Here is a 19078-nt window from a genome sequence, read left to right on the forward strand (position 1 = left end):
CTCGCGTTCGATGACACTGAAACAGTTCTGTTCCTGACTATGCTTCAAAGTCTCCGCAAGATGGGTGTACATACTCAACCTAGTGTACCTTGCGAGTTTGCGGCATTTTGTTGTATGCCAAGATATCTGTGGCACAAGCGCGTTCATTTGGGAAGACAGTTGAACTAATGAAAGCTTGCATAACATCCGGTGATTGGTAAACTGTCTATCAGTACCCACGACATCCTTAGACCTGGATCTTCGAACGTATACAAGTCGAAGAGGAGATCTGGCGGCATGATGATGTACGTTTGATCAGATCAAATGGAGACAATACATAACAATAGCGACAATATAGAACAAACATCTAGGAGGTTCTGGACTATAAACACTGTTCTTAGACTATGCTATCGTCTCGTCTGAAGCAACCCACACCTCCTTAAGACTATGTCAGTCACACTCGTAACTTTCTAGATCGACCTTTAAATTAGACCGGAATTCCCATACTGGGGAAAAAGGCCGAACGCGACAGTCTCGGAGATGATCAGAGAAAGACTTTCGGGTATAGACTTCCTCTTCAACTTCGGTGTGTAAGCAAGTGCTGCAGTAATATCCCTGCTCCACCTGGAATGACATCGAGTTTACCAAAGGTGCAACCACTATGGGAATATGTCGCGCAATGGTGATCGGAACAGCTGAGATGACGGAGACGCTGGGTCGAGTGTAGTCGTGCTTCCTCAAAGCCCATTCAAGATTTATGAGATCATGAGTTCGATTGTTCATTGATTCGAGACGAACAGTGTACAGTGTTTCTTGCGCTTCCGCTCTGAACTTGTTCAGGCCGTTCGTCAAGGTGACAGGGAGAGTGCGAAAACTCGGTGTCATGGTAAAGTCTTCGGTTTCATAGATTTGGTACCCCATTGTCAACTCGCAGTTCGTCACACGGGATTCATGTCGTATGCACTCCACACAAAGTCGCGTGCATGCAGGAAGGTATATGTGCTGCGCCAACTGTCCGCATCGGTACTCAGTGTATCTTATTGCTGGTCCCGGTAAAACGTCCTTGATCCGGATTTGGTCGCAATCTCTCTGCAGGACCTTGTTGCATAGCTGCTGTGGCGTAACGTGCGTAGAGATTCTGAGAGCCATCATTCCTATGACGGTGTTTGGTGCAAATTGCAAGCAAAGGCGAAGAAGCGATTCTGTATCAACGACGTGCATTGCGAATCGGTTGCAGCGTCGGAAACGCATCACATCGGTGACTGCAAGGTTCTCGAGGACCATGAGAAGTAGTTCGATGGGAAGAATCGCGAGCGAGCCTAGGACCTGTTGCTGCGGCGCTGGTCCTGCAAGAGCTGAGAGTGGTGTCATGCGGCCCAGTAGTCGATCGAGAAGGACACAATCGACGTCTTTGTGTGTATAAGTGATGCTCTCAATAGGTACGTTCGATGGCTCAGTCATGGTGAGTGTTGGGAATTTCCAAGTGTTTGTGCGACTAGTAGGGTTCGAAATATAGGTAGATCCGGTGGGGGCAAGAGTTTTGCTAACTCGTTTTACTCAGGTTGTCGCGTAAAGAGGGAATGTTGGATGTGATGCAAATAGCATAGACGAGAGTTTTGTAAGAGTGTGCGAACTGCCTGGAACCATGGAACGGTGCTCTCACCCATTGTGTGACCCATACTGCAACTACGGGACAGTGATCAGTGAATACGTCAAGCGACCAGAGCTAGCCTATCAGGTCAAGCAAACAAAAGTTTCAGGATCGATACTAGGAGTGGAAGTTCGTTCTTTGGAGTGACAGAGAGCACTTTACCTAGCACTCTGATACACTTACCTGTATCATACTACATTATCTTCGACCCCAATTCGAAACATACAAAGCGCAGACCTTGATCCCTTTCACAAGTAAATGCGAGGCTGCTACTCGCAGCCAGCGTCCGCGCAGTCTTTACGCTATTGCAATGTGCTCCAGCACAAATACGTAGTGACGACCTCCGTCAGAAGGCTATCAGTGTCTAGGTAGAATTAGATCCGTCAGAGTTTTCTCGGAAAACGTCTCTCTAACATCTAGTCCTCTTCTTCTGATACTGCACCTTCACTTCGCCTGTCTTGAAATCCTGATAGCCCAATACGACTAGTCCAGAGCCAACGCTTGGACAAACCAACAATTCCACACTCTTTGACCACACGCTTGCAATATCAACATTTACTCTCAATGTCCCGTAATACGTCCACCTCTCAACGGGTATCTACCCCACTGCTTGATACCCCAATGGCGCTTGTACGTCATGGTCGCTCACCGTATCTACCGGCTGCAAAGGAAGAGATCCCTCGGCCATCCAGAGCCACGGAGACTAGACATAGAAGTCCATCCAAAGTCGATCAGATTTCCAAAAGCTCACAGTCTGAGATCAGCCTGCCTCTTCGCCCGGCGCAACGACAACAGAAGCGCCCTGGTGATACGACAATCGATGATCATAACCACGAAATGAAGCGTCCTCGGATGACCCGCGACGCAGCCCAAGGGCGACCAAAGAATCCCGAACTAGACTGTCGCATCTTCAGCAGCTCCCAGAAAATCGATGGAAGAGTGTATATATCTAGAGGAGAGATTCGGCAACAGCCAGATTATCTGGATCACGATCAGCGAAGGCCCCACAAGCATGTGCGGTTCGCAGATGACTCCCAACCCGAAAGGCGCCTAGAAACACGCCGTCCACGTCTGGCCGATTTTGTGGGTGAGAGATCAAGAGCGATTCCGGATCCGCAGACTGGCGCCAAGCACAAGGAAAAGGTAGAGGATATCCGAGAACGCATCGATTTCCCCGGTTTCGGGTACAACGAAGAGTTAAAAACACCAGAGGAGATGCTCATGAAGTATCGCGCGGATGTACAAATATCGCAGCTGCATCAGAAGCGCTACAAACTCATAGCTGAACGTTACGCTGTAGAAGAAGCCGAGCTGTGGTTCCAGAGCAGAATAATAGCCGCCCAACTCATGGTGGACGTTGAAGAGTTTCGACAGAGGGCGAACATCGGAGCTGCTGCAGCTGATGCAAAAGCGAATCTTCGTTGAAACAGCATGGGGTAACTGGATCTATATTGAAGATGGTTTGATTGACCCTAGAATCGACCCGATGAGGTTCATGAGGATTGAAAAAGTGGTCTTAGATTATGCGACGTTGCTGAGTTGCTACGTTGTTCGTCTTGCGCGTCTAGAGCTCGAGAACGTATGCACTCGTTTGGATGTCATCGTATGATACGATTTTGACTACTGCGATGGATGTGTTTTGCGGACGACTTGCGGGAGGCGCTCGCTGTAGTTGCTGGGTGGGTGGAAAAACGAGGAGACGGCAGGATCCAGGGTTTTCCGGGAGCGAATCTGACGCCCCAGTCGTCGGGTCCGCCACGAACTTTAAGATTCATCACCAACAAAATTGCATCTGTACATTTTGCGGTCCTTTTCCGCAACCTCCACTTCCTGCGACAATGTATACTCTTTGCATTGGCGAAAGTCCGCGGCACCGCAGCGTCTATATCGGCACGCCGAAGCTCCTCGATTGTGGTAATCTCTAACGCGAGGCGGGGAAGGGCCGAGTGACCTAAAGCGGTAACACTATGCGGTTCCGCACATCATGTCCACAATACCATCAGTTTGCATGCGATCGCACCATATTTGCTGCGGTCCTTTCTTGATCGGTTGCGCAGTCCGGTGAGGGGGTAATAGTCTCGATGTGGAACAGAAACCCGTATATAGTGTGGCCAGGTACCTGAGTAACTGCGAGCTTGCAACCATCCAAACCCTCTTACACAACCATCTCTTTCAACAAACAAACCAAGTTCAAATCTCTACCCATCATGCCATCAATCCATCCCGCCATCGATAACGGTATCAAGAAGGGCGACCCCAACTTTCCCGGCGGCAAGCTTTACTGCCATTGCCCCTCCAAGAAGGTCGAAGTCACCCTTTCCAGCAACGTCGCGCACAACCACGCTTGCGGCTGCTCAAAATGCTGGAAGCCTAAGGGCGCTCTCTTCTCAGTCGTTGGTGTCGTTCCCGTAGATGCCCTCTCCGTAACCGCCAACGGTAACAAACTGCACATAATCGACGAGTCGGCGGCCATCCAACGCAATACCTGCAAGGAGTGCGGAGTTCACCTCTTTGGTCGCATCGTGGTCGACCATCCATTCAAGGGCCTGGACTTTGTGCACACCGAACTTAGCGATAAGAAGGGATGGCAGGAGCCCCAATTCGCGGCATTCGTCAGCAGCATCATCGAGCAAGGTTTCAACCCCAAGGAAATTGATGCCGTAAGAGAGAAGTTCAGGAAGGAGGGACTCCAGACATACGATGTACTGAGTCCGACATTGATGGATCTCATCGCCACCTATACTGCGCAGAAGAGCGGAAAGCTTTCATCGAAGTTGTAGGATTGTATTGCATAGTCCGGCGTTTTGGGTGTGGTTGATGTGGACGATGTATCATTAGATGACGAGGAATGGCTTAGAGCTTGGATTGGTCTTATAGACATTCAAGAGTTTTATGCACCTGGAAGACCGACTAGCGCGGGACGTGTGTAGTTATATTGCATACCACTGAGCACCGTGATCGCGCGCTAAACCTCTCTAGCAGCCAGGATATGTATGCTACTTGAGAGAAGACATGTACCATGGATGTTTTGCTTTCATAGAGAAATTTCTTTCACTAAATCTCCGCGCTGGCAACACTAAGAAGGCAATGCTTCCTGAGTTGTCTTGACGTCAACAGCGCCGAAGATAAAGGCGTACAAAAGTGTATACTCGACCAGTCATACATCAGACGTTAAGACTGCCGCGCAATGTTCTGAATACCAACTTACCACTTGAATGAAGGGTGAGATAAGATGCACGGAGCCTGGGTAGTATGGTTTCGATGCGTGATATAGTTTCTAGTGGTTTCGAGCCTTGCAAAGTGAACATTACACTTTAGATTCAGGCTAAACTAAGGCAGAGCCTTCTCCTGGTTTTGGCAAGCAGTGCATGCATGATGAGCGTGATGAAAGTGGTCTTTGAAGGGGGCTAGCGTAGCAGTATTCTGAACAAAATGCTTATGAATTTGGATGAAGGAAATCTATAAATTAAATATTGGGTATCTATAACGAAGCGCACTCTTGCTGAGTAAGACCAGTTGTCGTGATGTACTCCACCTTGGAGTCACCAACTTCAATGTCAACCGTAGGGGCGAGCCCATCAGCCGACAAGATTGTTGAGGCAGTGAAGTAGACGTACTCTGCTGTCTCTTTGCTTGCGCGGGTCATAGGGATGGTCTCTGGCTGCAAGCGAGGAATGAAGTTGCCTTGGATCTTGTTCTTCTTCACAACATTGATCTGCGGAGTCGCACCACCCTTCAGAAGTGCCTTGGATACAGCAGCAGTGATGGTCAAAGTGCCTTCCTGCTTGGTTGCATCCCAAGCGACGCAGGACTGCGCATCTTGGTAGAGAATATCGGCATTCACAGGGTATCTCCCTGTGCCCCCATTGTCGTAGGTGTCATCATTGACGCGAATGGTAAACGAGTCGAATGCCTCGCTAGCATTGAGCGTCTGGTCGAATTCGAACCATTGGAAGTTCTCGTCTAGGTATCCAAAAGAGGTTCCTCCTTGGAAGGTGGCACGGCGAGCAGCGATCTCGGCGACTGTGGTATTGCCACGCGATTTCGGAATGATAGAAGCGGTAAGGCTGTCTGAGTCACGACCAGTTACTGGCGTGATGCGAACACGGATGCGTCCAGAAAACTGGACTGAGCCGTCCTTGAGTGAGTAGGATGAGATGTAAGGTCGGATGTCGGCTGGCTCCAAGGGCTCCGTCAGTGTGACATCGCCTGGTACGAGACTAAGCATTTTCTCGAATGCAGCCTCACACTGGGACTTGAAGTAAGCCTTGTCGGCAAGCTTGCGCATGGTTTTGTTGTCGTCAGCAGCAAAGATTCGCTTGTCGGAGTTTAACGTGTTGTTGGGATTGACGACCAATGGATTGGCTGTCGAGTTGTCAAGGTACTCCAATACCACGTTGTTATCCAGCACGCCCAGGGTGGTATCAAAACTCGCTTTGTTCTCTGCGCTGACTGGACCAGAAACAATCTCGGGGTGATCAACAGAGTGAACACCACCAATGCTGTGACCACAAGCAATCAAAGTGATCATGTCGGTCTCGCTCAGGCTGGCAGTCTCAAATCTCTTCCTGGTGGTGTCGAGATCCGTGTGGGCTTCCGGTACGCCTTTGATACCAGCTTCCGTCGCATCCTTGCGGCCTAGTCTCAAAGGAACGCGCATATTGGCGCAACGAGCCACGGACATGACTAATGATAAGGCCAAAACATCGGCTGCGGAGCTCCTGATGTCGACTGAACTAGATATGTCGGCCAAGGTGTTGTTGAGTGCAGCACCCAAGTTCTCTGGTCGGTCAAGCTCGTATTGTATCGAGGCATCCAAACCGCCAATCTTGGTTTTGGCGTCATGTGTAACGGAGTCGTGGAAGGCAGTTCGTACCCATTCTGCGGCTTTCTGAATACCGGGCTGGCCAGCGCCAAAATCGCAGGTCATGACTTCTATTACTTTATGAGCTCTGGGTCAAATGAATTGAGAGTATAAGATACGTACGATCCGATAGTGTTCCATCTTTGATGTACCCAGATTGCAAGAACAAGAGGTCGTCAAGCTGGTCGTACTGGCTGGGCCAGACGTATGCTTGACAGCTCGGCGCAAGAAGCGCGAGGCTGATCAACTGATTTCTTTTCATGATGCCTAGATAGTCGGACTGTTGAGCGTCTTGTGGTGGATTACTGCTAGGCTCTTATTGATGATGGTAGACACTCATGGACATGCTCTCGTTATATAAGTCTTGGAGATACCTACCCAATGCTATTAAAGGATATTTTGTGGAGTAATTTCAACTACGCACGATCAATGCATATACGGATGTCGGCTTCCATGGTGCACGTTGCAGCAACTAGCATCGTGTTCGGGATACGATGTAGTATGGAGACTGAGAGTGGGAGGGTTAAGGTCACTTCCGCTGAGAGCCTTGTCTGGAAACTGATCTTAGGCGTTGGCAACTAATTTTGGAAACACGACCCTGGGCAAGATTAGCTTTGTGTCCTGGCTGATTGGTCCTGGAAATCTCCGGGGAATGCACGCGACACTAACTGGTCTGAGTTCGCCTTCTTTCGGCGGAGACGCAGGCGGACTAGAATCCGCAATGACTTGGCGAAGCTTCGAGTCTCTAAGTCTACAGTCAATTCAACGCTGAAAACGCCACTAATGGACTTCATTTTCTTCGTACTTTCCTCCAGGATCATACGCAGCCGTTTGTAGCCTCGTCAGTAACTAGACTGAGTGCGCTGGCCACGTATCTAATACTGAGCACAGAGCGCATCCAGTGTACTGATAGGGGCAACATTTTAGACCGAGGCTGAAGAGCTTGCAAGGCTATACTCGTAACGCTACCATCGTATTTTGCCGTCTCTTCATCAACGTGCTCAGGGAGTTTCCGTCGGGTGGCACCGTGCCTTCCTTTGGGCGACCCACGCTCCGACCGCGATGTTTTGTACCAAAGCTAATGGTAAAAGCCGGACGTGATAGTCACTGTCAAGTAACAAAGAAGACAACCATTGGAGATGGAGCGCAAATACTTTTGGCGCCGTTGTTCGACGGTTTTGATGTTAACGATCAGTCATTTCGCTTGGTCAGCTCTGATGTTCTTCCGCCCTTCTACGGCAGCGCCTCGATCACAACAGACGGGCATACTCTACAATGGCCTCTCACGATACAAACTGCTCGCATGTTCAAACACAGAGTATCGCGATGTGCCCGTGATTCATAAATTTTCAGTATCATGTAATTTTACCAAAGACCTAAGAACCACCCCTCACAACGTCCACTGCAAGCGTGGTATATACCCAAGCTCGAGAATGTGAATATATAACAGAAGTGAATTATACTCGATATGGCTCTTTTCCTTCCGATCATCTCATTCACACAGACTTGAGAGCGAGAGCGCAGCAAATGTGTTGGAATGAAAGTCGCAAATGCGAGTCACAGGAACGATTACTTGTCATACAAGGCGATTGATGGCGTTGCTGTTCAGTCACAATCTTTCAGACGAGATGATAAGATCCTTCTAATGACCTTACGGCCACCGCAACTTTCGTTGACGACCTCGCCCTGTAATCGAAACCTAAGTCGACCCATATCCAAGAGTAACCAAAATATTTGGACATATTTCATATCAACACACGTGATGGCTCCGATCGTGTTCAACAGACCTATATCGCCGACTCCTGACTCGGTAATGGGAGAAGTGGTTGACAACATCTGCCAACAATGGGACATCGACGATGCGTGGCAAGCACTTCCCAATGGTCTGAGCTACAATCATGCTGAGTACGCCATGGCATGGGGCCAGCCATTCTTGATTCTTCTTTCAGACCTGGCAAGCCTTACACCGGGAAAGCTCGAAGATGTACAAAAACGTCTTCGTAAGCGGATCGATCATGGTCGAAAGACGAAAGGCCGCCACTCGTGGGTGATGCCAGATGATCTCAAGACGCTGGTTGAACTCTATGGGCGCAAGCAACCCACAGCTGATAGATCCGCCAACAAGGGACAGAAAAGTGACTTTCGACGTAGAGTAGGACGTGAAGAGGAGCAGTCAGAAGGAGAATTAGCAGACGATGAGCATGAAATTCGGGAGCAGTATATGTCGGACAGCACTTTACAGACCAGTGACGCCATTGGAGAAATTGCAGCGTCGAATGATGATCAGGATGGAGAGTATAATCCCCCGTCTTGTAACAGTTCGTCTGGCACTGCAACTTCCACTACACTTGCCCATAGTGAGAAGCGCAAGCGAGGTCAGGACTTGGACGAGCAAGACATCGGCAAGGCACTGCAAGTACGAGACGATATCGAATTCTGGCGGGAAGCTGTCCCAGTAGCTCCAGCTCCACGAACACAACCACCTGTCACTCCAGTATCAGACAGCCTGAGGACCGTGGACATGGAACAAAGATTTGAGATTCCGCCAGAGTTCACACCGGAACAAGAGATCGAGCTATTGCATATCTTGAGGCGACGTCATCGAAGCCTCGTGAAGGTTGCCGAGCTTGACTTTCGAATCCGATTGGAAGAGATGAGGCTTTCACAATAGGACGGCGCGTGGGCTGCGTGGATATCTTATAGGAAGGGTTATTCCAAGGAAAGTATCGTCAGCCTTTTCAGGGTAAGAACAATTAGATCAAATATACGATGGAGCATATTGTCCAATCTGACAGGACAACGTGATGTGTATCCACTTTTGTCGTGAGGATAGTCCGGATGAAGATGTGCCAGATGTGTGGGCGCATCTATTAGTCCGCCTTAAGTGGTGCGAGCAGTGTCGCAGATGGGAACGGATGGGCAGGAGCTATGCGGGGTAGATCTGGAGACGGTCGAATTAGTCGTGCCAAGCACCTCGGTACGGATCAGATCAAGGAGCCGCCGTCCCTCGATCGTCGCAATCTTGGAAGCAAGCGCGAACCCAACTCCGCTATGATATAAGCCATCCACTTCCGAAAATACCCATGGCCTCCTCACCGTGTTCATCGACAGCGCTGTCAGCACGATGGTGGACTTCACGCAACATCCTGTAAAGGGCGTGTACGCGTTGGCCGCCCTGGGCCTTGAGCTCGTGCGATTCCCAGTATTCATTGTCAAATTCCTCCTCTTCGGTCGCCAGCACCCTAGCTGGACCTTTCGACAGGCCATTACTGTGCACGCCCTCTTCTCTGGGCTATGGCACGTGGCTACGGTGCAAGCTAAGACACCACTGCCTCTCACACCGGACCGGGAGAAGGAGCGATTCCTTGTCATCAAACCGGCGAAGGATGACGTATACAAAGGACCATTGAGGAGCAACAAGGACGTTGTGCCGGCAGAAATTGGTGCGACGTGGTTTCCTGCGCCATTGACCACGGGCAGCGATAAGAGCAACGTCAAGGTCGTCCTTCATATACACGGCGGCGCTTTCGTCACAGGTCAGTCGATAGCCTTTGTGATACACATCCCCGTGGCTGACTTTTACCAGGAGATGGAAGGACGGGACAATGCGGGGCTCCCGCAAAGAAACTCCTCAAGCACACCCTAGCCACACACATCTTCTGTCCTCAGTATCGCCTCTCCACGCTGCCTGCCTCCAAGACATCGAACCCGTTCCCAGCCGCGCTCCAAGACAGCCTCACGTCCTACCTATATCTCTTGAACGACCTCAAAATATCCCCGAAGAACATCATACTCTCCGGAGACTCGGCAGGCGGCAACCTCGCCATCTCCCTTCTTCGCTACATCTCTGAGTACGGCTCCGACCTCGGTCTACCTGCTCCCTCGTCAGCGCTTCTCTGGTCGCCCTGGATCAACCCCGCCGATACCTCTGCATCATACGTTCATGACAACAGGAACTATGCCACAGACTACCTCTCTCCTCCCTTCACGTCCTGGGGCACCCAGGCATATGCTGGTGAAGCTGGCGAGCAGGTTCTGTCACAGCCATACATTTCGCACAAGAACCGAACATTCAAGACCGAGGTGCCTATCTGGGTGAATGGAGGTGGGGGAGAGATACTATACTTTGACGTAGTCGAATGGGGTGAGAAGATGAAGCAAGCAGGTAACGATGTGCAGCTTGATATTGAAGAGCACGTTCCACACGATCTCTTACTCTTGGGTCACATCTTGGGATTCGAGCAAGAGGCTGTAAACATGGCTAAGCGGGCGGGCGAATGGCTGAACGAGCAGAAGAGATAAGGACGGACGAGAGCTAAATCGCATCTATCACCTTGACGCTAGCTCTGTCGATTAGGGGCTTTTCGAATCCAGCACGGCTAGCTAAGCGGAATGGTACAGTGCTTAGGAAGCGGAGTGACGGAGTCGCGGGTCCACAAACTGACTGGGATATGAATCGCCAAGTCCAAATCGTCACAGTCTAAGACGCTACCTTCTAGGCAACGGCCTTCACCGTAACAGTTCCAGTTCAAACTATGGCAATGAATTCAAGCTTCTTCATCTGATCAGATAGAACCGGTGCCCAACAACTTGGGCGAATAGGACTGTAAATGAACGAAAACATCCACTGCCCACCCAGTGCTAGTAGTAAATACCGCCGGTAAAGCGACGTCGTGATGTCGTGATAAGCAGCCCGAGCTTGCTTGGCCCTGCCATATTTTGAATATAGTGAGGCTCGTCCACTTACCGTTATAGAGTACCGTTATAGTCATCGTCGGATGAACATGGATCCCACATCCTTAAGGTTCATTTGTAATCCAAGGGGATTTTTCGGACGTCGAGATGGACTCATGACTGAGTGCTCAAAGGGTTCAGCAGCATCGTTGTATAAAGCTGACCTAGTTGCGTTATCTTATAGACATCATACACATCGCATTTCAGGTGGCTAGTCTGATATCTTCTCATTCGGCACTCGCTTTTTCCATCATGACTTTGTATTCATCAACCGGCAATTGCACGCCCAGTGCTATTCCCTATCCAGTTATACTCGGGGCTGAGTTTGTTGCTATTGAAGCCCAGCCAGTCCTGAACTACAACGGCTCTGACATTGAAAATCGACTCTGGCACAACCATGGCCTTCTACCTACCAACGCCTCCGTTACCTTCTGCAATGTCACCCTCACGCACACGCATCCAGGCAAAGACGACATGCTGCGTACACAGATCTGGCTTCCTCTAGACTCCACATGGAACAGACGTATGGTAATGGCAGGTCGCGGAGGTTGGTCAGCAGGGTTTGAGCAAGCTGCCCCAGGCATGTTTGGAGGGCTGACTGAGGGCTTTGCAACATCATCGGTGGATGGCGGAGTATAGATTGAGAACGCTCTCTCAGTAGCATCCTGGGCACTGGCAAGTCCTGGCAATGTCGACTACAACGCACTGCAGAACTTTGCATTCAATGGTCTGATTGATGGCGCCATGGCCACAAAACAGGTCATCGAAAGCTTCTATGGTCATGCCCGGACTACTCTTACTGGAACGGTTGCTCTCAAGGTGGCCGGCAAGGTTACATGTTTGCCCAGAAGTTTCCAGAGGTGTTCGATGGCATCGCGGCAGCAGCTCCAGCCATCAACTGGAGTTCATTCTTTTTTTCGTCAACCTTCCCTCAACAGGTCTTGTCTGAGCTGACCCAAAACGGCTTGAAACGTTTCCCACATGAGTGCGAGTTCCTCTCCCTAAGGACAGCTGCCATTGCTGCTTGCGACGCCAACGGTGGACCTGTTGATGGGTTAATTTCCGACATGGCAAGCTGCAAATTCGACGCTCGGTCCATGATTGGAAGTCCATCTAACTGCAGCTCTTCTGGTGCACCTTCGGTCATATCGGAGGCTGCTGCTATGGCCATGAATGCATTGTGGCAAGGTGCTCAGACGAGCGATGGATCATTCCTGTGGTACCCCCATGGATACCAGACAGACCCAACAGCTTTCTATGGTACTCTGGACAACACCTGCTCGGACAACGGCACATGTGTCCCAGAAAGAAATACGCTCTTCACCCACTGGATAAAGTACTTCGTCAAGAAAGATCCGGATTTTGACTTGAACAACATGACACGCCAGGACTTTGTCCGCGCATTCAACGCAGGAACGCGAGACTACAACTCCATTATCGACACGGATTATCCAGACTTGCGAGAGTTTCGCGCGGCCGGGGGAAAGCTGCTTACCTACCACGGTCTAGTAAGTCCTACATTGCCACAAGAGTTACCACAACACAAGATACTGACCGACCCATCTAGGCAGACCAATCGATCCCATATGGTGGAACGGGTGACTATTATGATCGAGTATCTGCTCTCGATCCTGCCCTGCGCGACTTTTACCGTTATTTCGAAGTCCCCGGAGCAGCACACTGTGAAGCTGGCCAAGGTGGTGTACCTACCGGCTTGTTTTCCGCTTTGGTCGACTGGGTTGAGAATGGTATTGCGCCCGAAACGCTTATCGCTAGGAACGCTGAAGATAAAGAACGTTTGCTTTGTCAATACCCGAAGAAGGCAGTATTCACTGGAGACTCTGCAAACTACACTGCGGCAGATTTCGTATGCCAGTGAAGAGTATGGGAAAGTGGCAGTCAATGATTAGGATAGTCGTTTGCTCATCAGTGTAGTGTAGTATTGGTGGTTCTGACTGGAGACTAGCGTTGGCCTTCCGAGAGTGGGTTTGCGAGCGCAGAGAAGAGTTCACCAGACTTGCTAGCGCTACTCATTAGGTTCAATACGATGGTGTGTGAATGATCGTCTATTTTGTTCTTTCTATGACAATGTTCGCCGCATTCATCTTACACTAGCCGGATCGCGCCCTCTTGAGCCTCGTTCCCAACAAACTGGTGAGACGGTCCTGTTCCTGGCAGCCAAAGGATCATAGGCTCGATACCGTTTCCTCCTAACAGTGTACTAGATACATAGTAGTGCCGTTTTATGCTTGCAGCAATATAAAGCAAGGCTGCAACGCCAAACAGGCACGCTGAGAACCAGAAAAGCAGACTCATGAACCCGTTAACCCAACCACCTTCAACTCGGAATCTGTAAAAGCTGTAGGATACAGTAGGGAAGCTCAGCTGCATACAGTATACAAGATTGATCAGAACCCTCCCTGCCAGTATGTTTGGCAGTATGAACCCGGACCCTTCAAGAAGGATTCCTAAGGTTGCCAATGAGGCTATAAGCGTGGGCAGGCAGAAGAAGAAGACGACAAACGACGCGACTGTGATCTTTGTGGGGGTGTTGAAAGGATCCGCAGTTTCGATAGCCCATAATTCGCAGAAATAGCGAGGTGGCATCGTGAGGCACGTGGCTGTTGACCAGTATAGGAGTGGTTGAGGGCGGATATAATGAGGAAGTTCCAACCCTAGAATAATAAGAGGGAACAGACTATTCGCTTGTAAGAAACATGTGATGTAGTTCTTGTCTTACTACGTACAGGTTCAAGGGGCCCAAGTCCAAAGTAAGATCAAGCAATGACGTAAAGCCATGAACTTCATCGCTATCAAGGATAACAAGATAGCGGTAAAGTGCGTAGAATGTGGGCAGGTATAATAGGGCCGCTGCAGTTACAGATACCCTATAATGATCAGTTGCTTATCACCATCCCTCATGAGCGCGCCTTACCATTGTGCATATATCGCTAATGGACGTTAGCATGTTTTGTCTCTGTACTCGACTATCGATATCTGATTAGGTGGCTTACAAAGATTCCGCAAACCTATGTCCGTCCTCAGTCTGTCCCGGATAACATGAGGGTCGAATGCGATAACCATCGTTGTTTGTTGACTGCAATAGCCCGCGATACGCTATTTGTTCTTGTAAATAAGCAGCAGAGAATGCAAATGAACTCTGCGTGCACGATGAAGAGATGGTAATGCTGACTCCAGTGCAGTTAGCTCTCACAACATAGCCACTTCGACGCGCAGTCGGTAGGCTGACGCGGAAGCTGTGCACGCCACTCCTTTGTTTGGGGTGTGTGCGTTATCAGCCCCCACCTGCTCAGGTAAGACGGCGGCCTTACAAGGAACACCATCCTCAATAGCCGCAGGCGACTTTCCTCACTTCACCACATAGCGTTTTCGCCTGGCACCAGCTCACCTTACTATCTGAGAAATCACTTGCGGGAACTATTCTCTCCGTACATGCCCTCGCAAATTCACGTACGCGTTCCCCAGTCGCGCTATGCCTTTGCGCAGCGTCCGACACACCGTTTACGAACCTCTCGGCAGCGATGCTATTCGACTTCTGTTTGTGAAACCTGGCTTCAAGGATGAGCCCATAGAATGCGCGTTGATCACTGTGGCCAACCTGGCTGAGTCGCCCCCGTATCATGCACTCTCCTATGTTTGGGGTGAGTCCGACGAGACAGCCTCTATAATCTGCAACGGTGCGGAAATGGCTATCACCAAAAGATTGGCCGATACTCTCATACATCTGCGACGTACCCCAGGATGGCGCTCTGTCGTACCCTGGTCTAAAGATCACCCACTGCATTCTAGCAAGAACGCATGGAAGGGTTTCGCACGAAGCCGACACGAGCAATATCAAGAAAGTGAATGGGAGAAAGAGAGCTTGTTGTGGATCGATGCTCTCTGTATAGATCAGACCAATCACGAGGAGAGGGCAAGCCAGGTCAAGATGATGGGTAAAATTTATAGTTGTGCCGCGGCTGTCACCATATGGCTCGGCGCAGAAGACAAGCAGTTACCAGATTCCATCTCGAAATTCGATGCCGGGTCGGGTGTTCACATCAGCACGTATGGACGAATACCAGTCTTGCTCTCGTTCATCGCGCAAGCGCTGCGGAACGTGAAAAGGCCACAGAACAGATTGGCCTCCATCACACCCGCTGAAAACTCACTCCAGCGCAACGGAGCGTACGGATTTCCCAAGCCTAACGCGCCGGATTGGAAAATTGTACGTGACTTCTTCACGAACCCCTGGTTTGAAAGAGTGTGGGTGGTGCAGGAGGCAGTCCTCGCGAGCAGAGCAATGGTGTTGATAGGCGACTGGGAAGTCGATTGGGCAGCCATCGGAGATGCGGCCTCATGGTTCCAGACTAAGGGCTACGCCTTGCCTGCAGTGTTGAAATACGAAATTCAAGATCAACAGGATCTCTTGCCAGTTGCCAAGGCTGTCTCAGTGTGGAAGCAATGTTCTTCGCCTGGCAAGCAGATTGCGCTATTGGATTTGCTCCAGGCATTTCGCAACAGACTGGCCACAGATCCTAGAGACAAAGTGTATGCGACGTTCGGCATAGCAACGGAATTAGCTGATGTCGAAGCACATGGGTTTCACCAGCTTCTCGAACCAGACTATGAGAAGCCCGTCCTCGATGTATACCGTGATGTTGCTAGGTTCTTGATCATTGAACATGGGAGTCTTGATGTCCTTTCGGACGCGGGACTACCCTTGGAGCCATCATGGCCATCATGGGTCCCAGATTGGCGTCAAAACAGAGCTTCAAACACCTTGACAACTATGCCATCTGCCAAGAACTACAATGCGAGCGGAAACGGGTCGCTCTCCATGGGTTTTAGTGATAATTCTGCTATACTTTCGCTCGAGGGTATCGATGTCGACCATGTAGCGGCTTACGGTCACAAGCTTGCAAGCTACGGCTTTGGCTATGTAACGTATCAAGAAGAAATCGACTTCGTAAACATGGCATGGGGACTTATGGAGCCTTCTGAGACAGCATCAGCTTCGAACGCGGACAAGGCCGTGATTAGAAGATTCATCCAAACACTGACGGCTGGCCAGAACAACGATCCGGACTTCTTTGGCCACGCTTTGAGTTGGTTTGCGCAACACACCCATATTTCTCGCATCGCGTCCTTGTTGCAACGTATGCCATGGGCCTCGAGGCAGAGCGCGGATTCTGGGCGTTTTCATGAGGCTTTCGTTCGGGTTTGCGTTGATAGACGATTTTTCGTGACTAGAAACGGCTTGATGGGCATTGGGCCAGACGCGATGAAAGAAGGAGATATCATTGCGATACTGTTTGGCGGAAGCGTACCATATGTGGTTAGAACTGTGGATCAAAATCATAAGTTAGTAGGGGAATGCTACGTGGTGGGGTTGATGAATGGGGAAGCGATGTCAACATGGAAAGATGAAGGAAGTAAGAGAAAGGTCTTTGACTTACTCTAGAGCCAAACCTGCATGTATAATCTAGCTCAAGATCTTGCACTTGTAGGAAGACATGGAATGGGTGTGTAGGAGGTTTTCTACCATTGCCCATCAACGGATGCATAGGTCTTTGGCCCATGGCTCCACTACGTTCAATCGGGCGCTACTCCATAGCGACATAAGAGAGCTCACGGGACAGGCGCATATCATGTCAGCCACCGGTTTGCGGATCACATACCCTAATGATAACCTTTCTTTTACTTGGATAGGTGTCCAGGTACAGAGCGCGGCTGAGAATGTGTAGCCAAATCTCCGTTCGTTTTTGCTTTTGCTGAGGTGTCGAAGGTCAAACAGCGATCGACCGAGGGCGCGTGTAGATAAGCCCCTTTGGCGTCATTCCAGATCTGCGAGCCTGAATGTGCGAGGTTATTCATCAGATAACAAGTGGCTTTCAGGACTTTAGCTGAAGCACATCAGCGCGAATGGTAACACTGCTCTAAGCGACCGTGAAGTTTAGTGCCTATGCCGAGCCTATCACCACAGTCACTAATATGCAGGCGTTTCTGAAAGCAACATACTTTGGCGAGCCGCGTAGCTTTCTGTGGACAGAAACATGATCTGCTCGTGCATAGGGATTATCCTAATTACGATGTAAGTAAACCGCCAATTCAGAATACTTCCGGGGCTGTAAGTAGGAGCCTTGAGAACGCAACCGGGGACATCTTTACTGGGAATTATACGGTGAGCGACATCATGGCATTTGGCTATCGAGACATGCATCAGGACTCAAGTGCTAGCGCATAGGTATCTGTACATGGAAGGTGTTTCCCCATTGCTCGAGTGCGCAGGTGCGTGGTGTTGTGATGCCCTCACGACTACGCAGAGGCGGGGTGGCAACGTGTCTTCCGAATCGCCACCAATAGCGTCGCAGGATGAATTGCAAATCCTCCACCGTCGTCATCCTCTTTCCTTCTAGTGCTTGGCAAACAACTCGGTACTTGATGCTAACTTTTGCTCTTTCACGTACTGGACTGCAAGAAGGCATCATGACCCTGCTAATGTTACTTGACATCGTTTCAATAATACTGTCGGTTGTATCTTTCCTCAGTTGGAGGGTGTCAGATTATGCGGAGAAACAAGAATTGTGGACACTACGTCTACGGCTTTCGCTTTGGCAACCCTACCTGCTATCGCTATGGGCTATCTTCTTCTCGACCACTCTTCTCCACATTGTTTACGATGTCTTGATCGTCACGCAAATGCAAGGGATGCTTCTGAATAATACGAACCCTCCAAGTGGCCCAGTATTTGGGACCCGCATGGCGCTCCCATATATTCTGATGAGTCTCATAGCTCTCGTCACTGCCGAGTTCGCAATTCGTACATTTTCTACACGTACGTATCTATATACTCGGCAGAAAGCATGGTGTGGGCCAAGTCGCACTGGAATTCCTCAAGAGGTGTCGACATACATAGGGGACGCAGAGGATTGGAAGTGGTTAGCAAAACACGCATCTCAAATTCGACCACACCCTGTAGAGAGACTTGCGCAGAGCCTTTACACGAACCAAAGAATCTCGCAAGATCCGACAGATTTGCTTCGATCAAGGGCTGAAATGGATCGCATTGAAGGCACCAAATGGGTTCCAGCTAGCACCGAAAGGCGTGGAGTTTACCAACATGGCCAAGACAACGACTCAACTTCACTCCTATGGGGTGAACACCTTGGTTTCCAAGAACGGTGCAGTCGCGGCATTATTTCAATCCCTCCTTACCTCTTGAGTACCACTCCAAAGCTAAAGTCCGGACTGTGCGGTAAGGCCGTGTGCCTTGCTTTCGGGATCATGGCACGGAATAAAGGACCGGATCCACGTTCACTGATTTGCAACTTGAAAGCGAAGAACTCGTTTCGAACCTGGGAGGAGGCAGGAATCTGGCCGCATCCAGCAAAGACTTTGAGAAGCTTTTACTACGCAGAATTCGAAAAGGCCTTTTTCTTGCTAGGCGATGCGTATGTCACGGCCGTGACGGAACTCGCCTTACTGCTAGCCGACCTGGATTCCAACATGGTGGATGTTTGGCTGGACAAACAGTTTGAACATCAAGATCTAGCATTCAATCTTCAAGCTAATGCCTGTGGAGCAAATCAAGAAGATCTAGTCAGACTCTATCGAGGTCACTATGCAGCTATGCTCATTAGCCTCAGCCTTGTCCACAGATGTGCGAGCATACGACCAGAAATTACTGTGTTCGATGCTGTATGCAAGTTGGACAATGTGAAGGTACCGGATTGGGCGTATTCGGGGCAGATCGAGGGTCGGAGGCAAGCAGAGAGACATGAATATGGCGCCTCTCTACAAAACTTGATAAGCGCTATCATCTAACGGCCCCATGTATCTTTGGCTTT

At 50.0% G+C, this 19078-nt stretch overlaps 8 protein-coding genes across 8 annotated transcripts; 6 read left to right on the forward strand and 2 right to left on the reverse strand.

Moving 5' to 3' along the window:
* Positions 1-429: 429 nt before the first annotated feature.
* Positions 430-1440, reverse strand: J4E82_006422 (uncharacterized protein; the record flags this gene model as incomplete). Its single annotated transcript, XM_051732679.1, has 1 exon — positions 430-1440. The coding sequence occupies one exon, from the start codon at positions 1438-1440 to the stop codon at positions 430-432; it is 1011 nt and encodes a 336-aa protein (XP_051587629.1).
* A 1027-nt stretch (positions 1441-2467) lies between these two features.
* On the forward strand, positions 2468-3055 carry J4E82_006423 (uncharacterized protein; the record flags this gene model as incomplete). Its single annotated transcript, XM_051732680.1, has 1 exon — positions 2468-3055. The coding sequence occupies one exon, from the start codon at positions 2468-2470 to the stop codon at positions 3053-3055; it is 588 nt and encodes a 195-aa protein (XP_051587630.1).
* Positions 3056-3837: 782 nt separating this feature from the next.
* J4E82_006424 (uncharacterized protein) lies at positions 3838-4410 on the forward strand (the record flags this gene model as incomplete). Its single annotated transcript, XM_051732681.1, has 1 exon — positions 3838-4410. One exon carries the CDS (start codon positions 3838-3840, stop codon positions 4408-4410), a length of 573 nt encoding a protein of 190 aa, XP_051587631.1.
* A 701-nt stretch (positions 4411-5111) lies between these two features.
* Positions 5112-6756, reverse strand: J4E82_006425 (uncharacterized protein; the record flags this gene model as incomplete). Its single annotated transcript, XM_051732682.1, has 2 exons — positions 5112-6565; positions 6618-6756. The coding sequence occupies 2 exons, from the start codon at positions 6754-6756 to the stop codon at positions 5112-5114; spliced, it is 1593 nt and encodes a 530-aa protein (XP_051587632.1).
* Positions 6757-8031: 1275 nt separating this feature from the next.
* J4E82_006426 (uncharacterized protein) lies at positions 8032-9165 on the forward strand (the record flags this gene model as incomplete). The annotated part of the gene is made up of 1 exon (XM_051732683.1): positions 8032-9165. One exon carries the CDS (start codon positions 8032-8034, stop codon positions 9163-9165), a length of 1134 nt encoding a protein of 377 aa, XP_051587633.1.
* Positions 9166-9618: 453 nt separating this feature from the next.
* J4E82_006427 (uncharacterized protein) lies at positions 9619-10796 on the forward strand (the record flags this gene model as incomplete). Its single annotated transcript, XM_051732684.1, has 2 exons — positions 9619-10030; positions 10081-10796. 2 exons carry the CDS (start codon positions 9619-9621, stop codon positions 10794-10796), a joined length of 1128 nt encoding a protein of 375 aa, XP_051587634.1.
* A 906-nt stretch (positions 10797-11702) lies between these two features.
* On the forward strand, positions 11703-13107 carry J4E82_006428 (uncharacterized protein; the record flags this gene model as incomplete). Its single annotated transcript, XM_051732685.1, is given in 4 exon segments — positions 11703-11709; positions 11887-12059; positions 12077-12736; positions 12796-13107. The coding sequence occupies 4 exon segments, from the start codon at positions 11703-11705 to the stop codon at positions 13105-13107; spliced, it is 1152 nt and encodes a 383-aa protein (XP_051587635.1).
* Positions 13108-14721: 1614 nt separating this feature from the next.
* Positions 14722-16597, forward strand: J4E82_006429 (uncharacterized protein; the record flags this gene model as incomplete). Its single annotated transcript, XM_051732686.1, has 2 exons — positions 14722-16336; positions 16572-16597. The coding sequence occupies 2 exons, from the start codon at positions 14722-14724 to the stop codon at positions 16595-16597; spliced, it is 1641 nt and encodes a 546-aa protein (XP_051587636.1).
* Between the last annotated feature and the right edge of the window lie 2481 nt (positions 16598-19078).

The sequence above is a fragment of the Alternaria postmessia genome (genome assembly GCF_024291825.1).
Source record: "Alternaria postmessia strain BMP 2775 chromosome Unknown scaffold_37, whole genome shotgun sequence".
In the NCBI taxonomy this organism is placed as follows: domain Eukaryota; kingdom Fungi; phylum Ascomycota; class Dothideomycetes; order Pleosporales; family Pleosporaceae; genus Alternaria; species Alternaria postmessia.